Source organism: Macaca fascicularis, chromosome 13 (genome assembly GCF_037993035.2).
Source record: "Macaca fascicularis isolate 582-1 chromosome 13, T2T-MFA8v1.1".
Taxonomy (NCBI): Eukaryota; Metazoa; Chordata; class Mammalia; order Primates; family Cercopithecidae; genus Macaca; species Macaca fascicularis.
The window spans coordinates 35,731,879-35,747,959 of NC_088387.1; the positions used below are offsets into that span (position 1 = coordinate 35,731,879).

At 43.3% G+C, this 16,081-nt stretch overlaps 1 protein-coding gene across 22 annotated transcripts in view; it reads left to right on the forward strand.

Annotated features, from left to right (window-relative positions):
• ST3GAL5 (ST3 beta-galactoside alpha-2,3-sialyltransferase 5) overlaps nucleotides 1-12,823 on the forward strand; it is a 79,605-nt gene extending 66,782 nt beyond the window's left edge. For 12 of the 22 annotated variants that reach the window (XM_065526861.2, XM_074011336.1, XM_005575391.5 and 9 more), the window contains 4 exons: nucleotides 4,082-4,425; nucleotides 5,704-5,890; nucleotides 7,420-7,578; nucleotides 11,593-12,823. In XM_065526861.2, the coding sequence (XP_065382933.2) occupies nucleotides 4,082-4,425; nucleotides 5,704-5,890; nucleotides 7,420-7,578; nucleotides 11,593-11,841 (939 nt within the window). In that variant the 3' untranslated portion in view covers nucleotides 11,842-12,823. Of the gene's footprint in view, nucleotides 1-4,081; nucleotides 4,426-5,703; nucleotides 5,891-6,918; nucleotides 7,046-7,419; nucleotides 7,579-11,592 lie in introns of those variants that run through there. The other 10 variants (XM_074011338.1, XM_074011339.1, XM_074011342.1 and 7 more) reach the window with 4 other exon arrangements.
• The last annotated feature ends 3,258 nt before the right edge of the window (nucleotides 12,824-16,081 follow it).

A 16,081-nucleotide genomic window follows, 5' to 3' on the forward strand; every position in this document is an offset into this window, starting at 1 on the left:
CCAGACAGGAGTTTTCTTTCGATCTGAATGCTCTGCCCTGTTCCGGATTTTTAAAAAAAAATAGTAAGTGCAATAGAACATTGCCTTTTACTAAGAATTATGCCACTTACTTGTATATTTGAGAAGGGTTGTCCTTAAAATTTCAGAGTGGAAATGAAAGTGGGGATTTTGCTGAGGAAAATTACTTTGTTTTTAATGCCCTTCTGTGAATTTCGCATGATGTTTTTATGGCACACTGCCACAGCATTAGCAATTGGCACTACCAGATGTGTACTTTGTCTTCATCATGGGCAGCCTGCAAACTCAGCCTGGAAGATGTTAAAAACTGAAACCTTTATTTTTGTCCCTGGATTTGAGACCAACAGGAGTTCTTGTATTTTACGAGTCACCAGCTCCCAGCTTTCCAGTGAGCCTCATCTGGATGAATGCCATCCGGACCCCCGCTGACGCCTCCGAGGCCTTCCTGGGAGCTCTGGAGTCCTCACTGCCTAGTCACACTGCTTCCTCTCTTCATTGCAGCTCCTGAAGGTGGGGCATTCCACTTGAGGCATTTTCTTCTGAGCTGTGAGCCACAGGCAAGCGGTGGAGAGGGAAGAGAGCAGCTGAGACAGATGCCAGTTCAACCCTATTTTAAGATATGGGACAAGCTCTGAGGAAGCCCCCAACACAATATCTGGTTGTGTGCCATTGAAGCAAGAACAGAAACCATCCCAGAGTGGAAGACATGGCCCATGTGGTCCTCGTGTTCTGAGAGGCTGTGAGATGGAGTTCCATGTGAGCTCTCTACAGAAAAAGCCCTGTCTCCAGGCAGTCAGTGGAGATTTGTTAAACAAGTTGAAACAAAAGAGGACAAGGAATTGCTGTGGCTTTAGACGTTGCCGGGGCATGTAGAACACTCACTCAGGATTTACTTACTGCGTCTGCTGTGAGTTAGGCGCAGGAGGGGTCACAGTCAGAAGGTGACTACTGAGACATGTGCCCTGCCCACAGTTTAGAAAATTAAGTTTGGGCCGGGTGCGGTAGCTCATGCCTGTAATCCCAGCACTTTGGAAGGTGGAGGCAGGTGGATCACTAGGTCAGGAGTTCAAGACCAGCCTGACCAACATGGTGAAACTCCGTCTCTACTGAAAATACAAAAAGTAGCCAGGCATGGTGCATGCCTGTAATCCCAGCTACTCAGGAGGCTGAGGCAGGAGAATCGCTTGAAACCAGGAGACAGAGGTTGCAGTGAGCTGATATTGCACCACTGCACTCCAGCCTGGACAACAGAGTGAGACTGTCTCAAAAAGAAGAAGGAGAAGGAGAAGGAGGAGGCGGAGGCGGAGGCAAGAAAATTAAGTTTGAAGCCTGAAATTGACCTCTTGGTGAGAATGGAAATGGAATGAAATTTCATTCCTTTCCAGATGAAGCTTCTGAAGAGGAGACCTGACTGCCTGGCGAGCATCCAGCTCGCTCATGCACCTCTTTCTAGTCCTGTGGCCATCAGTGAGCTTCTCCGGGTCCCTCTTGCCACTTCTCAGATGTCCCTTTCTGTCCTAGGAGATTTGTAAAACCAGACACTTGGGATATGATTCTCTAGTGGAGAGTTAGGCCTCTAGGTCTCTAAAAATTGCCATTCATGACCTTAGGGCCTAGGGTTTAGAGATGAATGTGCAGTGTGGGTGGCTGCTCTGTGTGTCGTGCCTCCACCAGCTTGGCATTAAGCACCCAGAGCATCGCCTGCTGGGCAAGCCTGGCCGGGGGTGAGCCCCTCCACTGGGGGCTCGGGGCCAAGGCAGATTCCTTGCTTGGCTTTCCCGCTGATTCCTCATGAAGATGCCGATTCGTATTTAAACGTTTGTTCTCAACGGTGGTGTTTGTGTGCTGATTTCTATAGGTAGAGGCTATTGTTTTAGGAGCCAGGTTTGCTGTGCTAGCTCAGACCTCTTACAAAGTGAAGATACTAATGATCATCTTGCAAGGTGCCATAGTGTCATGAGGGTGAACTGAGGCAGTAGCTATGCATGGTGTCTGCAGCAGCGTTTCTGAGGCTCCAAGAATATCAGTTCCTTTTTCAGAAATGGGGTCAGATCCTTGGGATGTAGACAGTGTTCTCTTCACAGATGCTAACAACTTATCAAAGCTATAATATATTGTTTCTGCTGTAATAGGATAGATGCATTCCTAAAAAAACATATTAAGCAAAAATCAGAAAATAAAAATAACAAGACTTTGAGGAAAAACACAGTTGGGGCGAACATTTAAACCTATACCCCAGTAATAATCCTCATAATGAGACTGACAAAATTGAAAAGATATGTTAAATTCCGAATAATAAATATCCCAGTAAACATAGGATTACACACACACACACACACACACACACACACACACACACACACACACACACACACACGTTCTTCTGCCTGCGAGAAGGTAGTGAATAGGAGGGGTAATGCAGGGCCAAGGCTGCTAAATATGGAGACAAGGACAAAAAAGCACAAAGATTAGGAAGAACTACCTGATGGGGTTCTGAGGCAGCATTTGTCCAACTGAGCCAAGAGGAAGACTGGGGTGAATGGACACGCATACCATATTCCCCCAAGGTTGTGTTTTTGTTTTTGTTTTGTTTTGTTGTTTTTGTTTGTTTTTTGAGATGGGAGTCTCACTCTATTGCCCAGGCTGGAGTGCAGTGGCGCGATCTCAGCTCACTGCAAGCTCTGCCTCCCGGGTTCATGCCATTCTCCTGCCTCAGCCTCCCGAGTAGCTGGGACTACAGGCGCCCGCCACCACGCCCGGCTAATTTTTTTTGTATTTTTATGGAGACGGGGTTTCACTGTGTTAGCCAGGATGGTCATGTTTTTGTTTTTGTTTTAGAGACAGGGTCTCCCTCTGTCACCCAGGCTGGAGTGCAGTGGTACGATCACAGCTCACTGCAGCCTCAATCTTCCAGGTCGAGGATCACTCGATACTCATGCCTCAGCCTCCCATGTAGCTGGGGCCACAGGTGCACACCACCACACCTGGCCTATTTTTAAAAAAATTTTGTGTAGAGGTGGGGTCTCGCTATGTTGCCCAGGCTAGCCTCGAACTTGTGGGCTCAAGCAATCCTCTCACCTTGGCCTCCCAAAGTGCTGAGATTATAGGTGTGAGCCGTTGTGCCTGCCTTTCCTCTGAGGTTTGGTACATTCAACTGGGCTAATGAACTTGGCATTTAGTGGCAGCTCCTGGCTGAGGCAAAACATTAAAATGCATATGGAAATGCAGGCTGGGAAAATGCTTTGAAACCAATGCAATTTCTATGTCAAGGGGACATTGTTCCCTGATTTTATTTCAGGTAATTTGCATTCTAGACTGTGAGGTTCTGTACCTCAACTGATAAATAAGCCTGTTCATCATCCTGCTAGATGAGAACCTGATATATGAAATCTTTTTTTAATCGTGGCTTAAAACAAAACATAAAATTTACCATCATAATTATTTCTAAATGTACCATTTGGCAGCGTTAAGTATATTTACACTCTTGTGAAACAAATTTCTAGAACGTTTTCATCTTGCAAGACCGAAACTCTGTACTCATTAAACAACTCCCTTTTCTCCCTCTCTTCAACCCTGATAACTGCCATTCTTTCCTGTTTTTATGAATTTGACTACTTTAGATACCTCATATAAGGCAAGTCAGACAGTATTTGTCTCTTTGTGACTGGCTTCACATAGCATAATGTCCTCAGTATTTAACCAGGTTATAGCTTGTATCAGAATTTTATGAAACATGAAGTCTTAAACACCCCAAAGTACATTTTTACCCCAAATGTATTTGAACAATGTTAGGCAGGGGGTGGGAGGTGGGAGTCCTTCTTGCTTTGCCTGTGCAATGAAATGAATAGCCTGCTGTGTTTATCTCCTTGTCATGTGATTCTCCCAGGTTGTTTCTTCAAGTTTCTGAGCCTAACTTAACTCTAAAAAGCAAACATTCTGTGTTAAAAGATAGTAGTCAACACAGGAGCTACATCAGACATCATAGGACAAATTGTCATCTAGAAGAGTATATTTTTAACGCAGGAGAGTTTTTAAAACCCAGATTGGTGTGATTTCATTCCAGAGAGCTCAGAAATATGCTCAGCAAGTCTTGCAGAAGGAATGTCGTCCCAAGTTTGCCAAGACATCAATGGCGATGTTATTTGAGCACAGGTATAGCGTGGACTTACTCCCTTTTGTGCACAAGGCCCCCAAAGATAGTGAAACTGAGTCCAAGTATGATCCTCCTTTTGGGTTCCGGAAGTTCTCCAGTAAAGTCCAGACCCTCTTGGAACTCTTGCCGGAGCATGACCTCCCTGAACACTTGAAAGCCAAGACCTGTCGGCGCTGTGTGGTTATTGGAAGCGGAGGAATACTGCACGGATTAGAACTGGGCCACACCCTGAACCAATTTGATGTTGTGATAAGGTACATTGCTTTTTTTTTGTTTACTTATTTTTGTTGTTTATTTTATTTTATTTTTTGAGGCAGGGTCTCACTCCTGTCATCCAGGCTGGAGTGCAGTGGTGTAATCTCAGCTCACTGCAGCCTCAACTTCCCAGGCTCAGGAGATCCTCCCACTGCAGCCTCCCCAGTAGCTGGGACCCCAGGCACACACCACGTGTGGCTAATTTTTTATATTTTTAGTAGAGATGGGATTTCTGCAAATTGCCCAGACTGGGGTACATTGCTTTTAAAACCAGCCTTTCTTCTCTAGAACTCAGTGCACTGCTCTTGGTCAGTGCGGCTCCAGGAAAAGTGAGGGATGCAGGAAGCTGTTCATAGTCCCTGCTCTCAAGGGACTTACTGTTTGAGAAGTTGAAACAAAAACACAAAATGGTTGGATGCTCCAAACTGTCATACTGACCCTAAGTTGGAGGAGCATGCTGGTGGCTGCAGTAAGTGGCAGAACCTTGTCAGAGAAGTGAGGTTTGGAAGGTGGGTAGATTCAAGTAAAACAGCAAAGGACCACAACTGCCAGGCAGGAGCAAGAAGAGGACACAGCAAGAGACTTGAGTCAATGAGGGGCCTGGCTTCTGGAGAAGGGGCTTGGGGCTAGTGAGTCCTGGAAGGCAGTGCTGGCTGGGACATGGAAGGCACACAGAGAAGTTCAGACTCACCATCATAGCCAATAGGCAGTCATCCTAGATTCTTTTTTGGTTTCACTGTTCAAAAATTGTTTTCTGGCCAGGCCCAGTGGCTCTTGCCTGTAATCCCAGCACTTTGGGAGGCCAAGGCAAGAGGATCGCTTGAGCTCAGGAGTTCAAGACCAGCCTGGGCAACATAGAGACAATTTCTCTCTACAAAAAGTCACCAGGCGTGGTGGACTAGATTTTCCCTTCTGATTCCTTTTTTGAAATTCTAGCAAGAACTAATATCTGAGCACAATGGGAAATTTCCGAGGATATTTTACTGGCACCCAGAGAAAGTCCCAAATGTAATATGTTTAGATTGAGTAAAAATATTAGGGCTAGATGAAATTGCTTGACATTCGGGGATTAGATACAAGTGTTCAGTCAAGGACTAAAGGCTGCATTCCTCGAAATCCTAGAAAGACAGAGCTGGGAGGGGAGATGAGGCTGCAAACCATGCACTGATTCTTAGTCATAAGAAGACGTGGAGGACATGACATGGATACTGCCTGGTGTGCAGAGATGGTTGATGGCCTGCTTTGTCAGTGTGTCTTTGTCCTTTTTATTTAAATAGGTTAAACAGTGCACCAGTTGAGGGATATTCAGAACATGTTGGAAATAAAACTACTATAAGGATGACTTATCCAGAGGGCGCACCACTGTCTGACCTTGAATATTATTCCAATGACTTGTTTGTTGCTGTTTTATTTAAGAGTGTTGATTTCAACTGGCTTCAAGCAATGGTAAAAAATGAAACCCTGGTAAGCACTAATACTTCTATTAAATCTGCCTTAGTAAAAAGTGGAGTCTTAGTTGTATTTATAGCCTTTTATTTTTAAACACGCACAGTGGAATGCATACTTTTGTGTTGTCTTTCAAATGATGATCACTCTCTTTGTAGAAACCCCTCAGCAATTCTTTTTTGGGGGGCGGGGTGGGGGGAGGCGGTGCAGGGATGGAGTCTCTCTGTTGCCTAGACTTGAGGGCTGGAGTGCAGTGGTGCAATCTTGGCTCACTGGAGCCTCCACATTCCCAGGTTCAAGTGATTCTCCTGCCTCAGCCTCCTGAGTAACTGGCATTATAGGCACCTGCCACCATGCCCGGTTATTTTTTGTATTTTTAATAGAGATGGGGTTTCACCATGTTGGCCAGGCTGGTCTCGAACTCCGGACCTCAAGAGATCCACCCGCCTCGGCCTCCAAAAGTGCTGGGATTACAGGCGTGAGCCACCGTGCCCAGCCACCCCTCAGCAAATTTGCTGCAAATTGCTTTTAGAACCTAATTAAGAGTCACATGAAAATGGTGATCATTGCTTAATCGGAATATCCAGATTGTGACCAAAATTGCCATTACTGAGATTGTTCACCCATCTTGTTCTCCAGACATGAACTTGCATAGCTTTTGGCTAGTTCCAGAAATTAGATTTACTTAGATGGATATAAGCCTTTTTGAGGATATTCAAAAGAATATAAAATCGATAAGGAATACTCCTGAAGAGCTTCTCCAAAAATGCTTTGGTCGGTGGTTCCCTTGTTGGAATAAATTCACGGCATTCCAGAAGGGCAGCTGTGGAGGAGATGGCCCTCACTTGGTCATATTCCTTTTGTCTCTATTGATCACATTACTTTATAGTCCCACCCATTATATTCAAATACATTTCAGAGGTCAACTGTCGAGGAGTGTGTGCACATTTATAGACATATGCACAAACTAGCTGTCTGTGAAACTCACGGGACGTATTAGACTTTTCACATAAACTCCATGTGATGATGAATTTGTATTTCCAAAGCTGATTCTGTACCAGTCATCATGGTCTTCTGGATTTTCTATTGGGCAGAAGTTCTAGCTGGAAGATGAAGCATATATGAAACGACTTCAGTCAGTTGCCAAGAGACTTCATGGGACTAGGAAATAGAGTAAGTGGGAGAGGATGCAAGGTGAGGGCAGTCACAGCACTTAATAGCCTTAAATTCGACCTGTTCGCTTGGGCTTCCCTGGACAAAACGATAGCTTTAGCGCCATTGAGGAATGTCTACCTCAAAGAAATACAAGCTGGTTCTGCAATTCCTGTCTTTGTCCAGTGCCGCCTGTGTGAAGTGGCTATTTTAGAGTTACTTTTTTGAGTTGAAGTGCTGGATTTGTGTTTTTGCAATCTACAGAACTAGATTGCTGCAGAAGGCAGCGCCCAGGGCCACATGGGGTCACACCCATGGCCTTGGCCTGATGAGTGGGAATGCTTTCTCCCCTCCCCTGGAAGGATGACTAACGACTACTTGCTTGCTTTCCTTAGCCGTTTTGGGTGCGACTCTTCTTTTGGAAGCAGGTGGCAGAAAAAATCCCACTGCAGCCAAAACATTTCAGGATTTTGAATCCAGTTATCATCAAAGAGACTGCCTTTGACATCCTTCAGTACTCAGAGCCTCAGTCAAGGTTCTGGGGCCGAGATAAGGTATTTTTGTTGCTTCTCAAAGTTAATCTAAGTTCCCTGTTTGAGGGGAGATGTGTACAAATTTCACTTTGGCTCAAGTGTATACCCAGAAGCATCTCCAGTGGAGAAACCCAGCCTTTGATGAGATGCTCCATGTGTGTTTACCACTCTGCACTTGGCTGCAGGGCTCCTCGTTATTTAATTGGCCTTCTCTCCAGTGACTCTTCTCTTTAGTGTAGGCAGCACATTAACACTTACATCAGTGAGATACTATTTAAGGTATTCTTACTCCAGGACTCCATATAACTGCAGGACTCTGAAAGGCACTTTTGTGATCCAGAAAGTTATTTACATTTTATTTTTTAATTTTTTTTAAATTAAAAAATTGTGTACCCCAGAGAAAAGTCATATTTACATTTTCACTCTGTGGGCCACTCAGGTGAGAATTGATTTTTATCACCACTTTGTAGGTGATAGTTATAAAAGTCAATCCTCAAGAACAGTGTTTTTCAGTTAATGCCTGGGTCTCATCTCAGACATTAATTGTTTTGTGTTTTAAGATTTTCTAAATTCCCTGGACGATTTTTATTTTGCAGCCTAATTTGGGAACTTTGTGTTTTAGGCTGTTTTATTGCAGTAGAGATTCTTTACCTGCAATTAGCAAGTGCTGCCACCAGGGGCGTGGGGGTACGCATACCTTTATTACTTGCAGCTTCTTGATCTGAATAACTTGACCTGTGTCTTTAAAACTTAAGACTCATGTGGAAATTATCCCATGTACAATGAGAGTAAACACTCTCAGAATACAAAGAGCTCTTATTAAATCAAAAAGTAAAAGATGAACCAATAGAAAATGGGCAAAGAATAGGAATAGACATTTCACAAAAGGAGAATTAAAATAGCCAAAGAATGCATGTAAAAATGTTCAACTTTACCAATAATCAAATAAAAGCAAATTAGAGCCACAATAGTATCTTTGCCCACTTTCTTAGCAAAGACTTAAAAGTTTGATAATGCCCTTGTTTGGCAGGAATGTACATAGAATGATCAGTTGGCACTTTTTCTGAAGGATATTTTGGCAATATTAAACCGTTTTAAATATGAATCATCTCTGACCCACCAATTTTACACTAAAAATGTTATTACAAGGAAATTAGAGAAATTTGCAAAGATGAATATTCTAGGATGTACACTATAGCATTAACAACAGAGGACTAAAAACAGCCTAAATGTTCATCACTATGTGATTGTTTAAACAAATTATGATAAAGTCAATGCAATATTTTCTGACTGTTAAAGATGAAGAAGATAGGAAAACACCTCCATACTATATTAAGTAAGAAAATAAAGATACTAAACACTAGGCTGGGTGCAGTGGCTCACGCCTGTAATCCCACACTTTGGGAGGCTGAGGCGGGCAGATCACCTGAGGTCAGGAGTTCGAGACCAGCCTGACCAACATGGAGAAACCCCATCTCTACTAAAAATAAAATTAGCCAGGCATGGTGGCTCATGCCTGTAATCTCAGCTACTTGGGAGGCTGAGACAGGAGAATCGCTTGAACCCGGGAAGCAGAAGTTGTGGTGAGCCAAGATTGCGCCATTGCACTCCAGCCTGGGCAACAAGAGTGAAACTCCGTCTCAAAAAAGAAAAAAAAAAAGAAGAAGAAGAAGATACAGAACACTTTAAAAATAAAAGTATGTGTTTAGTGTAAAAGCTTGGAAATAGACACCAGCCTGTAAAGAATGCCCGTCTTGAGAGGGAAAGTCTGTAGAAGACTTCTCCTTTCTGCTTTATAATCTGTTAGTTGAGCTGAATATTTGCCTATTTTTATAATTGATAAAATGGCATTTTTCTTTTGGATAAAAACAGTAACTTAAAAGAGGACTTCTGATCTAAAATTGCAATATCAGAAACTTCCTCACGTATATGTCCTTCCAGCAGATGAAGAAGCCTGTTGAGCAATAGGAGATGTGATCTCAAAGGGCGTGCTGTGGAGATAACGTGCTTTGGGGAGTTTTTCATCGTTGTTTTCGTTCTCCCCATATGTCACTCCAATGGACAGTTGATTTCACACACTCCTTCCACAAACATTGAATATTCCCTGTGTGCCAAGCTCATCACTGGGGGTATGGGGTTGGAGAAGACAGAACAACGCTTAGAGCCCTGGCTAAACAGGAGGAAAGTGTCCTTTGTGTTAATTTCTCTTGGTTTCTATTTCCAAGCATGCAGAATGGCTGTTGAGTTCCTTTTTAACAAGTGAGGTTGGCTTTGAGAGGTAGATGCATCAAAGAGCAGGAAGCAGCTTTTAACAAATGATGGCCTCAGTAGATGTTCCCTAATCCCACCTGAATCTGTGAACTCTGGAGGGTCCACCGTTGTTCCACTTTACAAAAAAGGAAAGATATTTATGGTAGCCACTGGTTCAACTAAGATGAATGAAAAGGGAGGCACATTTTCACATGAAAAACTATACAAAAGGATGCTAATATTAACAGTATCAGTAGATTGGCGGCAGCCTTCAAGGAAGCATAGTGAGCTGCAGGGCCCTCTGTATTCCTCCCGTCCTGTGTACTATTTTTACCCAAGACTGGCATGGAGATCCAGAAAGCACGATGCCACATTTGCACTTTCCAGGAGGCACAATAAGATGCCAGACATCAGGAGGGAGTGGGGACACCATCAGAATCTAGAAAGGTGTAGACAGTGGAGATTCTAGACCAAGGTCAGTAGGATACATTGTTAAAGGAACAAATGTGAAAATATTTAATTCAGGACTAAAAATATACTTGTGTATGGGCATGGTGGCCCATGGCTGTAATCCAAACACCTTGGGAGGCCAAAACGGGAGGATTGCTTGAGCCCAGGAGTTCAAGACCAGCCTGGGCAACATGGTGAAACCCTATGTCTACAAAAAATACAAAAATTAGCCGGGCATGGTGGCATATGCCTGTAGTCCCAGCTACTCAGGAAGCTGAGGTGAGAGGATCACTTGAGCCTGGGAAGGTCAAGGCTGCGGTGAGCCGTGATCACGCCACTGCACCCCAACCTGGGCGACAGAGTGAGACCGGCCCTGTCTCAAAAAATATATATACAAACAGAGGGTGGGAAGAAACTGGCTTTGCAGCTCTACATAGGGAAATGGCCTGCAAGTGCTATTTGCCAGCAAAGCCAGTGGGGCCCTTAAGTGTCATGTAGCTGGCGGTGGTGTGAACGCAGTCTTCTGCAGTGAGAACTGAGAATCCTCTGTTCTCAGGAACGGATGCGTTCCAGAAACTGTGCCCTGGGAAGGACCATGGAAGGTCCTGTGGCCACTTATCCCAGAGCAGACCTCATAGACATTTGTCATTGAGAGAGGAAATAGGCTTTTTTTGCTTTTTTTTTTTTTTTTTTTTTTTTTTTTTTTTTTTTGTGATTCTGGGCATCACATGTAGGACCAGTGGGGTAGACATTTTAGAAGGAATACCTTTTTTCCTTTTTTTTTTTTGAGACGGAGTCTTGCTCTGTCACCAGGCTGGAGTGCAGTGGCTCAATCTCAGCTAACTGCAACCTCCACCTCCCGTGTTCAAGTGATTCTCCTGCCTCAGCCTCCCGAGTAGCCGGGACTACAGGCATGTGCCACCACACCCGGCTAAATTTTGTATTTTTAGTAAAGACGGGGTTTCACATATTGGCCAGGCTGGTCTTGAACTCCTGACCTCGTGATCCGCCCACCTTGGCCTCCCAAAGTGCTGGGATTACAGGCATGAGCCACCGTGCCCAGCCTAGAAGGAATACCTTTTAACTTGGTGTAAGAATTGTCGGACTGTCCCTTGAAAGTGTGTGAACATCAGAGGCCATGTTTTAGAGCCTAGATTCCTGACTCAAGTGGGGAGTTGAACTCTAAAGTTCATGATGTATAAAATTATGTGATATATGAAATTGCAGCCCCCAATGTAGCTTTCAGGACCCTGCATAGCATATATAATACCAGCAAAATGGTGACTTGTGCCAAAACTTTCTTTAAACTTTTTGGTCTTCTTTTCTCTTCTCCAGAATGTCCCCACAATCGGTGTGATTGCCGTTGTCTTAGCCACACATCTGTGCGATGAAGTCAGTTTGGCGGGTTTTGGATATGACCTCAATCAACCCAGAACACCTTTGCACTACTTTGACAATCAGTGCATGGCTGCTATGAACTTTCAGACCATGCATAATGTGACAACAGAAACCAAGTTCCTCTTAAAGCTGGTCAAAGAGGGAGTGGTGAAAGATCTCAGCGGAGGCATTCATTGTGAATTTTGAACACAGAAAACCTCAGTTAAAAATGCAACTCTGACTCTGAAGGCTATTTTTGACAGCCTTCTTGATGTATTTCATCCTGCAAATACTTTGAAGTGCAGCTGGTGTTTTTAACTTTTAATTTAAAAACACACAAAATATTTTAGCTCTTCCCACTTTTTTGCCCTATTTATTTGAGGTCAGTGTTTGTTTTTGCACACCATTTTGTAAATGAAATTTAAGGATTGAATTGGAAAGACTTCTCAAAGAGAATTGTATGTAACGATGTTGTATTGATTTTTAAGAAAGTAATTTAATTTGTAAAACTTCCGTTCGTTTACACTGCACATTGAATACAGGTAACTAATTGGAAGGAGAGGGGAGGTCACTCTTTTGATGGTGGCCCTGAGCCTCATTCTGGTTCCCTGCTACGCTGCTTTGTATGACCCACGGAGGATCCACTTCCAGGATGACGTGCTCCATAGCTATGCTGCTGATACAGGGTCTGCGACGCAGCAGCATGAGGCCTGAGCTGGTCGGAGGAGGTCACAACCCTTCTCTGTTGGTCTGCCCTCTGCCAAAAGACTGAAGAACCAACCAGGGAAGCTGTCCTGGAGGTCCCTGGTCAGGGAGGGACATAGAATCTGTGTCCTCTGACAACTGTGAAGCCACCCTGGGCTGCAGAAACCACAGTCTTCCCAGCAATTATTACAATTCTATTTTTACTGCCCTTTCAAAGCACTTAAGTATTAGATCTAACGTGTTTCAGTGTCTGTCTGAGGTGGCTTAAAAAATCAGAACAAAACCTCTATTATCCAGAGTCATGGGAGAGTATACCCTTTCCAGGAATAATGTTTTGGGACACTGAAATGAAATCTTCCCAGCATTATAAATTGTGTATTTAAAAAAAAAGAAACTTTTCTGAATGCCTACGTGGCAGTGTATACCAGGCAGTGTGCCAGTTTAAAAAGATAAAAAGGAAAAAGAATAAAAACTTTTGAGGAGCTCTCGTAGTCTGGTTAATTTCGGTGCTTATGTCTCTGAGTCTACCCAAAACCTCCTTCTTGGATGCTGCTGCTAGGTGGAGACCTCTCTGTGGATGCCAGTAGTGAGTGACAGAGAATTAAGGTGCCTGGTGCTGCAAGCTGCTTGAGCCCAGACAACTGAACCCTTCTGGAGAGATGCTGGGTGTCGGTGGCTTCCTCCCCAAGGACAGGCTGCCCCTAGCTTCATCTCAGCGGCTCTAGCCTCTGCTATCAGAAGATCTGCTGCTACTGTGTTCCCAGCCTGCCCCAGACTCGGCTGCCGCCATCGCTGTTCTCCACTCTGTGGCTGCCGTTGTCACTAATGCTACCTGCCTCCACTTGCCCTTCCTGCAACTGCTTGTGCAGCCCCAGTACAGCCTTGACCCCCAGCCCATTCCAACGTCTTCCCACCTCCCTCCTCCTCGGCATATGCAGGGCCAGGAGTCATTCAAAGCAGAGTCCCTTCAGTCTCCAGGGATCTGGAATCCAGCTCAGAGTGGCCAGGAGAGCAAAAGTCGTATTTCTCTGGTTTTGTGTCTTTACAAATAATTTTGTATGAATTTTATTTCCTATGCTATAAGCTACTGCTTGTTTAAGAGAAAATGTTTTAAGATTATCACGCAACAAATGAGTTTAGAAAATTGAGATTGTGGAAGATGGTCCACAGCTCCCTTGTGGCTCAGGTGGGGCTAGGCTTACACCACACAGCTCCACCTCACATCCCTCAGGGGCTAATTGGAGAAGCCGGAACTTCCTCAGACAACGTTCTTAATGCTACGAGCACCTCCTTGCTGGTATGTGGAGACTTGCCCATCTGCTTCTCAAGGCTGCTGGGATGTGTGGCACTCAAAGCTTCCACTTGGTCAGCTTGCAGCAACTCTCAGGCCCGCTCCCGTCCCCATTCCTCCTCCCTGTAAGGCCCTTCTTGCATCCTTAGGTTGCTTTGCTCATGTCTCTCAACTTTTACTTAGGCAGTACATACCCTAAAAAGGCATGTTTTTGTAGACCTTTTATAGAGCCCACCAGCCAATAGGAGTTGGCTGGAGATCATTCTCAAGAACTTTTCACACTTTGGCATTCATTTGTTGGAAGTTTCATCTTCACTTCAGAGCTGCGCCCCTATTACTCCCCCACCCCACGCACACTCGTCTGAAAACAGACCTTTGCTAAGTGCCTCTGGGTGTTCTAAGGTTGATCTCCAGTAACTGAGAATTCACTGTCACTCTAACAGCTTTGTATTGCACTCTAGACCGGCACACACACCCTCTGACATCAATGAAATCACTGGTTCTGAGGCAACTTAGGAAGACTTACACATGTTCTGTATTTTAACATACTTCTAGAACTTTGAGCTGCAGAAAATTTCAGTTTTAGCATTTTTTTATTTTAATTTTTGATTGATAACATAATGATGTCCATATTTTGAGGGTCCATGTGATAATACATTCATGTAATTTTAAGGAGCAAATCTGTGTAACTGGGATATCTGTCACATTAAATATTTGTCTTTATGGCAGAAACATTTGAATTATTCTAGTGATTTTGAAATACACAGTAAATTATTGTGAACTATAGGCATTCTACTGACCTATCAAACACTAGGTCTTATTTATTCTACCAAACGGTGTATTTGTACCCATTAATCAACCTCTCTTCATTTCCCCCTACCCTTCTTGGCCTCTGGTAACTACCAGTCTACTCTCTACCTTCATGAGATCCACTTTTTTAGCTCCCGCATAGGAATGAGAACACATGATATTTGGCTTTCTATGTTTGGCTTATTTCACTTAACATCACCTCCAGTTCCATCCATCTTTCTGCACATAACAAGATTTCAACATTTTTATGGCAGAATAATATTCCATTGTGTATATATACCACATTTTCTTTATTCATTCACCCATTGATGGACACTTAGGTTGATTTCATATTTTGGCTATGTGAATAGCGCTGCAATAAATATGGGAATATAGATAGCTCTTCAATATGTCTTTTGTTTTGGATATTGATATGGTTTGGCTCTGTGTCCCCACCCAAATCTCGAATTGTACTCCCATAATTCCCATGTATTGTGGGAGGGACCCTGTGGGAGATTATTTGAATCTTGGGGGTGTTTCCCCCCATACTGTTCCCATGGTAGTGAATAAATCTCACAAGATCTGATGATTTTTTCAGGGGTTTCCACTTTTGCATCCTCCTCTCTTGCCACTGCCATGTAAAAAGTGCCTTTTGCCTCCCACCTTGATTCTGAGGCCACCCCAGCCATGTGGAAAGGTAAGTCCAATTAAATCTGTTTTTGTTCACAGTCATGGGTATGTCTTTATCAGCAGCGTGAAAACAGACTAATGTGGATATAAAATCAGTAGTGGAATGGCTGGATCAGATGGTAATTCTATTTTTAGTTTTTTGAGGAACCTCCATACAATACTCCATAGTGGCTGTACTAATTTACATTCCCACTAACAATGCACAAGCATTTCCTTTCTCTACATCCTTGCCAGCATTTATATTCCCTGTCTTTTTAATAAGAGCCATTTTAACTGGGGTGAGATTATATTGTGGTTTTGATTTGTATTTCTTGATGATTAGTAATATTAAGCATTTTTTTCATATACCTATTGGCCCTCTGTCTTTTTTTGAGAAATGTCTCTTCAGATCTTTTGCCCATTTTAAAATCAGTTTGCTTTTTGCTTTTGAGTGGTTTGAACTCCTTATATATTTTGGTTATTAACCCCTTGTCAGATGGATAGTTCACAAATATCTTCTCCCATTCCATGGATTGTCTCTTGACTTGTTGATTGCTTCCTTTGCTGCACAGAATCCTTTTAGCTTGATGTAATTCTATTTGTCTGTTTTTGCTTTGGTTGCCTGTGCTTTTGAGGTTTTACACAAAATATTTTTGCCCAGACTAATGTCCTGCAGTGTTTCCCTAATGTTTTCATGTAGTTTCATAGTTTTAGGTCTTATATTTAAATCTTTAATCCATTTGCTTTGGGTTTTGTACATGGTGAGAGATAGGGGTTCAGCTTTATTCTTCTGCATATAACTATCCAGTTTTCCCAGCACCATTTATTGAAGAGATTCTCTCCTTTCCCCATTCTATGTTCTTGATGCCTTTGTCAAAAATGAGTTGGCTATAAATGCATGGATTTATATCTGGGTCTGGGTTCTCTATTCTGTTCCATTGGTCTGTATGTCTTTTTATGCCAGTACCGTAATGTTTTGGTTACTATAGCTTT